This window comes from Desmodus rotundus, chromosome 7 (genome assembly GCF_022682495.2).
Source record: "Desmodus rotundus isolate HL8 chromosome 7, HLdesRot8A.1, whole genome shotgun sequence".
Lineage (NCBI taxonomy): Eukaryota > Metazoa > Chordata > Mammalia > Chiroptera > Phyllostomidae > Desmodus > Desmodus rotundus.
In genome coordinates, this window is record NC_071393.1 from 67399978 (window position 1) to 67407848 (window position 7871).

At 42.7% G+C, this 7871-nt stretch overlaps 1 protein-coding gene across 1 annotated transcript; it reads right to left on the bottom strand.

Moving 5' to 3' along the window:
* Positions 1 to 2669: 2669 nt before the first annotated feature.
* On the bottom strand, positions 2670 to 4464 carry CHRM5 (cholinergic receptor muscarinic 5). Its single transcript, XM_024568302.3, has one exon. It carries the CDS (start codon positions 4385 to 4387, stop codon positions 2789 to 2791), a length of 1599 nt encoding a protein of 532 aa, XP_024424070.2. The 5' UTR covers positions 4388 to 4464; the 3' UTR covers positions 2670 to 2788.
* Positions 4465 to 7871: the final 3407 nt, after the last annotated feature.

Genomic DNA, 7871 nt, shown 5'->3' on the forward strand with positions numbered 1-7871 from the left:
ACAATATTTGCAACATAACAGCATTCAACAGGAACTAGTCAACCAAAGCTGTACATAGCTTACCATAGACAGAGCTTGGGACACTGGGGGCATAGGTCTAAGATCTGCAGTTAGCCCATGCCCCACCTACCAGCCAGGTCACTGCAGTTTGCATTTGGGTCTCTTCATTCTGAGGACCCCACCAGAGGCCCTGCTCTGGTCTCGCCTAGTAGTTTGGGCTTTTTTGTTTTTGTTTTTGTTTTTTTTTTAAATTTTGTCTAAGTCAAAGAGCTTAGGAATCTGCAAAACTGGCTGTCTCCAAAAGCTGATAAGGAAGCATAGACCTCTCAATTAGTTTCACACATGATAAACAAAAAAGCTAAGTCCTAGACAACTGTGGAGTGTGGAAAGTGTGGAAGTTGTACCTCCAACACTGCGCCCCCGCGCCCCACCTCAAGTTTTGGGTTCTTTTGTTTGAGTTAGCTTATTTCTCTGCTCTATGTGAACAGTGAGTCCCCATTGTGGGTTCAAAGTGCTGTTATTCTCTTGGAGGGATTTTCATTTTTCTCAGGAACCAAACCCTTAAACTAAAAAAACCCAGCTATCTGTCTAAAGCTGGTGGAGTAGGCTTGCTCATGAAGTCACCCCCTGTTGGCATCACATAGGCCTGGGAATCTCTGTCCTGGAGGACTAAGCCAATTAACTAATATTCTCTACCAAATTCTTGGTAGGTGTCAACCTGTTTTTCACCAAGGCTCAGCAGCTGCATTTCTCCCAAGATGTTACATCTCAACATTGAGTCACTATAGGGCTGGAGGAGTGGCCTGGGTTTCTACTGCCCTGAGCATTCTTGGGACTTTGTGTAAGTGGCTAATTTGCTCTTCGGTGGTAGGGCAAAACTCTCCTATACTCAAGAACATGAAGATTCCCCGGGCAACTAAATCATCTGTTTTTACATCTCCTTAGCAAATGAGGCTGAGAAAGAACTGGGCTATATTAAGTAACATGAAGTCCAGATTTTTAAACATAATGCATGCAGATATAATCAACAGGTTAAATAAGGAGCTTCTATCTGGCAGGAGTGCTTCATCTTTAAATTCTTCCTTGAGTACCATGCTGCTGCTTTCCTTGTAGATCTTTCATTAATTGTATGCACTACTTTATAGTTTCAATTTCTTGCACATAGGTTTATTTTCAGAATTATCAAACAGATTCAGATTGTTTACACAGAAATTTCAATTAAATTTGATAATTTGGTTTTTAGTAATCCTGATACTCTAATGTATATGTTGATATAACTGCTTTATTTTCATACATTATTGTGACCTACAGTTTGTTTTTAAAGGTGAGGCTTTCATTCTTAAAAACCATAACCAGCTTCACTGGACCACAACTGCACTTTGCGGGATTTCTCGTGAATGACCATGAATTTGGAGAGGAATGAATAAGTCATTTCTGAACCGTGATTCAAGGACCTATTAAATGAATAATGAAACCTTTCCCCTGCTGTCCCTCCACTTCTAGCTGGAGGCTCCGGAGTGAGAAATGCTTGTGACCTGCTTGGACCTGAGTGTGAACTAGTGTGAACAAATTTGGGAGTGAAAGCAAATTTGTTTTCCACATTTTGCCTCAGGTTAGCCTTGCAAAGAGATTAGAAAGTAAGACCTCTGAAAATAATTTAAGAGAACCCTGATGAAATGGCCTGAAGAATATCTTTACTCAGTGAAGAGCTGTGTTACAAATAGTTTTCCTAAGAATAGAGCATGAATAAATGGATTTAAATGGACACAAAATAGAATGCACAATTTTTGTTTAGAAAAGGAAAAATTCCCACTGGTAAAACCTAAAACACTGACTGTGGAGACTTGATCATCTTTATTAGCAGAATAGAGGCCCGTCTCTAGGACTGGGTGTGATCAGACCCAGAATTCTGACAGGAAGCATGGGGACCAGCATGGGTTTCTGTGGGGACCAGGATTGGTATCAGTTGTGTAAGGGATGAGCAAGAACTTCACTCAGGTGTACGGACAGAAACACATACCACAGCACAGAACACATAATAGCTGCATAAGTTGTAAGTAAATACTGATCTGTTTATACAGAAAGTCTTAGAAGCCAGTTGAATAACACCCTTGTTAATAGGCAACACTGACCTACATTCTCCTGGTTCTCACTGGCACAAGACAAGTTCATAGGACACACATATTGCACAAAAGTCTGACAGGTTTCCACAAGGGAAAGGTCTCCAGCTGGTCCCTGCTGTTCCCACAGAAGGTCGGACCGAAGTTCCCTCAGCCATTGTTCATTGTGCGCCAGCGTGCCTCTCCTCCTGTGCAGGGCCATGAGTCTGTCTAGTTACTTCCACGGCAAACTGCAGCGGCATCAGGCGACCTCAGTCACAGACAAGAATAATTCAATATGGCAGCAATTGTGGCAGGTGTGACTCCTTTCTTTTGGTAATAGACCTCAAGCCTTTACAGAGTCCTCAAGGACTCAAAATGACAGATATTACCCCAGCTCAGTGGATTGAGCACCAGCCTGCGAACCGAAAGGTCACCTGTTTGATTCCCAGTCAGGGCACATGTCTGGGTTGTGGGCCAGGTCCCCTGTTGGGGGCATGTAAGAGGCAACCAATGTTTCTCTCCTCCCTTCCTCTCCCCTTTCCCCTCTCTTTTGAAGTAAATAAAATCTTTTTAAAAAATGACAGGTGTGTTTTTTTTTAAAAAAAAAAAAACAAAACCAGAATCAGCTTGGTCATCCTCAGAGGAAGTGGATGGTGGTCATTCTTTTGAGGGGAGTTGTTAACTTCTCAGGGGAGCTTACTGTTCCCCTGCCAGTACAGCTTCTCTTCCACTTTTTTCTTTTTCCATTGGCAGAGAAGCAGCATCTTAAAGGTCTTCCTGAAGGTTCTGTTGCAGAGGGCATAGCAAATGGGGTTGACAGTGCTATTGACATAGCACAACCAGTAGCCCAAGTGCCACAGGGTGACTGGGACACACTTGTCACAGAAGGTGGAAACCAGGACCATGATGTTATAAGGGGTCCATGTGATGATGAAGGCCAGGAGAATGGCACTCAGGGTCTGGGCTGCTTTCCTCTCTTTGACAAGGACCATTTTCTTCCGTTTGGTCATCTGATGGCTGAGGTTGGGATCCAGGCCTTTTGTTGAAGTGTCCTTGGACACTGGGGAGGAGCAGGGCATGATTTTCACCTTGTGGCAGCCGTTATTGGTCTCCTGGGTCCCATCAGCTTTGACCACCAGTCGGAACTTATAGGCCACACATTTCTGGCTCTTGGGTCTATGAGCAGCTGCTGGAGACAGGAAATATTTTGGGGTGTCATAGTCATTTTTTTCAGTTTGACCTTTCACAAAAGTTTCCTCAGTCTCTTCAGTACTGAATTCTTCCCTTGTGTGCTCCTTGGCCTGACTCTTGTAGACCACCTGGAAGACAGGGTCAGTGGTGGGCTTATCCTCATCCTCGGAGGAGGGGTAGCTGCTACACATAGTGAGCTGCTCAGCTTTGTCCCACTCAGGGCTTGGGCCAGTGGCTTGGGATGGCTTCCCAGTGGTTGAGGTGCTCCTGTGGGAGGATGACCAGGAAGCTTGGTTCCTTTCCCTCTGGGCCAGTGTGGGCCAAGGGCAGCTGAAGCAGGACCTGAGCAGAGCCTTGTGAGCAGGCTTTCTCTTCTCAGTTTCAGCTACAGAGTCCGAGCCCTGCAGGTCAGCAAGGTCCTTGGTCCGCTTCTCTGTTTCCCGGTAGATTCGGCAGTAGAGAATTGTCATGACAGAAACAGGAATGTAGAAGGCAGCAATGGCAGTGCCAAAAGTGATGGTGGGCTCAGAGAGGAACTGGATCTGGCACTCATCTGGTGGGACCGTTCTTTCCCCAACCAAGTACTGCCAGCAGAGGATCGCCGGCGCCCAGAGGATGAAGGAGATCAGCCAGGCCAAGCCAATCATGATGCCAGCCCTCTTTGGGGTACGCTTGGCCCGATAAGTCAGGGGTCTTGTGATAGAAAAGTAACGGTCAAAACTGATCACCAGAAGGTTCATGACGGAAGCATTGCTGGCCACGTAGTCCAGTGCAAGCCAAAGGTCACAAGCCAAACTCCCGAGAGCCCAGCGTCCCATGAGGATGTAGGTGGTATAGAGGTTCATGGAGAAGATCCCAATGATGAGATCTGCACAGGCCAAGCTGAGCAGGTAATAGTTGTTAACCGTCTTCAGCTGACTGTTGACTTTGAAGGAGATCATGACTAAGACATTGCCCACAATGGTGATCAGGCTGACCACAGCAGTCACAGCTGTGATGCTGATGACTTCCCACAGCCCATGGTGTTCCAAAGCCTGGTGATTCACCCGGGTGCCGTTGACAGTAGTTGCATTGTGGGAAGATTCTCCTTCCATTCTGGTGCAATCATTTGCATTAGGAGTAAGTCAGGTTCTATACTGTTCTCTTTTTTATCTAACACCTCTTCTGGGACAGCATCTGGAAGAGAGGGAAGGAAATACATTATCTTCACATGCCAGCATGAATTTCTTTTTCTCTCATTGTTTATAATTTCTAACAAAACATTAAATGCTGTCTCACACAAATTTTGGGCAAGATGCTGGAATTGCCAAAGTTTTTATTACATTTAAAAATATTTTATTTTTTATTGTGTTTCCCCCCCCCATTGCCATTAGATAGTATTTTTATAAGGGCATCATTATCATCCCTTTGATTTTTACGATTCATAATGTCTGAGTGCCTTTCTTGTCCATGAGGCTGCTGCCCTCTTGTGGTTCCCAAAGGCAATTTTAAAAAGGTCTGGGAAGATGAGCAAAGGAAGAGAAAGGAGAATTGGATTGTTGGGAGTAGTAGTAGTGAGGGGAAAACAAGTGACATAGTTACTTACTTTAGACTGCAGTGCCCTTAAGGGCAGACACTTTTTAAGCTCCTGGTGATAAGCACTTTGTCATGAACTGGAGAAAAAGACAAGCTGTATCAATAGTATAGTCCAATTATTAACATTATTGAGTTTAATTATGAATTCGATTATTAAACATTATTGAGGCACTGTTGTGAGCCAAGACTGTATTACAAAACTTCACCCTGACTTAATGCACAAACTCCCAGTGGGTACCTGGTTTTCATGTAGAGCAGGGGTGTCAAACTCATCTTCACCGGGGGCCACATCCCCCTCGTGATTGCCTTCAAAAGGTCGAAAGTAATTTCAACTCCTTAACAGTTAAGGAGTAGTTACATTTATACAGTCCTAAAATTACTTTGGCCCTTTGAAGACAACTGTGAGGCTGATGTGGCTCCTGGTGAAAATGACTTTGACACCCCTGATTTAGAGGGTTTGAAATTTGCCTCAGCTGCTGAAGATGACCCTCCCTTGGACTATTTGCAATATTATAGAAATTTTTAAAATGTCTTTCTTTTTTCATTTTTAATTTCTTTTAAAAATAATTTAAAATTTTCAATTATAGTTGACATACAGTATCATATTAGTTTCAGGGGTACAACATAGTGATTAGACATTTCTAAAACTTATAAAGTGATCACCTTGATAAATCTAGGGCCCATTTAACACCATATATAGTTATTACAACATTATTGACTATTTTCCTTATGCTATACTTTATTTATTTTTTATATTCACTTAATTTTTAAAAGTTTCTATTGAATTTATTGGGGTGATGTTGATTAATAAAAGTATACAGGTTTCAGGTATACAATTCCATAATACAGCATCTGTATATTGTATTGTGTGTTCACCACCCAAATACCTTTTTTTAAAAAGGTCCGATTATAAAGTAATATGCTCCTTGTAAAAGTTGAATATCTGTCAAAATGTATAACAGAAAACAAAAGTCTCCTCTATTTCGGTCTTACAGAGGTAATCAATGCTAACAATTTAATGTGTATTTTACAAATTTCCCTATGCAACTCTAACCAACATTTAAATACACTTATTTTTAAATGGGTGAGTTTTTAATGTCTATATTCTGAATTTTTGCTTTTCACTTAAAAAGTCATCATGGCCTTCTTTTGTATCAGTACATCTTTTGGATCAAAACTTTTTTCTTTGCATTTTAATGACTGCCCATTATTTTACTTAAAAGATATACTATAATTTATATGTTGAATAATTCTTTATTTATTTTTTAAAAAATTAAAAATAAATTTATTAATTATGCTATAACAGTTGTCCCATCCCCCACTTCACTCCACTCCATCCTGCCCACCGCCTCCCTCCCACATTCCCCCCTATACTTCATGTCCGTGGGTCATACTTATAAATTCTTTGACTTCTATATTTCCTATACTATTCTTACCTCCCCATCTATTTTCTACCTACCACTTATGCTACTTATTCTCTGTACCTTTCCCTCCTCTCTCCCCATCCCACTCCCCTGTTGATAACCCTCCATGTGATCTCCATTTCTGTGCTTCTGTTCCTGTTCTAGTTGTTTGCTTAGTTTGCTTTTGTTTTTGTTTTAGGTGTGGTTGTTAATAAGTGTGAGTTTGCTGTCATTTTTACTGTTCCTATTTTTGATCTTCTTTTTCTTAGATAAATCCCTTTAACATTTCATATAATAAGGACTTGGTGATGATGAACTCCTTGTACTTGACCTTATCTGAGAAGCACTTTATCTTCCCTTCCATTCTAAATGATAGCTTTGTTGGATAGAGCAATCTTGGATGTAGGTCCTTGCCTTTCATGACTTGGAATACTTCTTGCCAGTCCCTTCTTGCCTGTAAGGTCTCTTTGGAGAAATCAGCTGACAGTCTTATGGGAAGTCCTTTGTAGGTAACTGTTTCCTTTCCTCTTGCTGCTTCTAAGATTCTCTCCTTGTCTTTAATCTTGGGTAATGTAATTATGATGTGCCTTGGTGTGTTCCTCCTTGGGTCCAGCTTCTTTGGGACTCTCTGAGCTTCCTGGACTTCCTGGAAGTCTATTTCCTTTGCCAGATTGGGGAAGTTCTCCTTCATTATTTGTTCAAATAAATTTTCAATTTTTTGCTCTTCTTCTCTTTCTGGCACCCCTATAATTCGGATATTGGAATGTTTAAAGATGTCCTGGAGGTTCCTAAGCCTCAGCTCATTTTTCTGAGTTCTTGTTTCTTCATTCTTTTCTGGTTGGATGTTTCTTTCTTCCTTCTGGTCCACCTCGTTGATTTGAGTCCCAGTTTCCTTCCCATCACTATTGGTTCCCCGTACATTTTCCTTTGTTTCACTTCGCATAGCCTTCATTTTTCCATCTAATTTGTGCCCAAATTCAACCAATTCTGTGAGCATCCTGATTACCAGTGTTTTGAACTGTGCATCTGATAGGTTGGCTGTTTGTTGCTTAGTTGTATTATTTCTGGAGCTTTGATCTGTTCTTTCATTTGGGCCATTTTTTTTGTCTTAGTGCACCTGTTACATAAAGGGGCGGGGCCTTAGGTGTTCACCGGGGCAGGGTATCGCTGGTCACTGAGCTGTGACACTGTACGTGGGGGGAGGGGTCAAGAGGGAGCAATGGCGCCCACTCCACTCTCTGCTGGATTCCAATCACTCCCTCCACCACCCACAATCAAACTGGGCCCTTCTGGTGCCAACCCCCAAATGGGTGGGCTTGTGTACACTCTAGGCCCCTGTTGGTCTCTCCAATGACCTCTCCTGTGAGGCTGGGAATTTCTCCTGCTGCCGACTCAACCCCCACAGGAGTTTTCAATCAGAATTTTGAGGCTTTATTTCCCTGCACTGGGGCCCTGAGTTGCGCGGTCTGTTTCACTCCCCCACCATTCTTCCCGGTTTATCTATGTGCAAATGTGGGGCCATGGGCCCACACCTTGTGGGGTCTGCTAGTTGCAGCCTGGCCTGACCCACTCCACAATCCACCACCTCGCTGGGTCCGCC

What these genes read in the sequence shown, in the direction of transcription:
- CHRM5 (XM_024568302.3), bottom strand. Translation starts at nt 4,387, where the DNA reads ATGGAAGGAGAATCTTCCCACAATGCAACTACTGTCAACGGCACCCGG.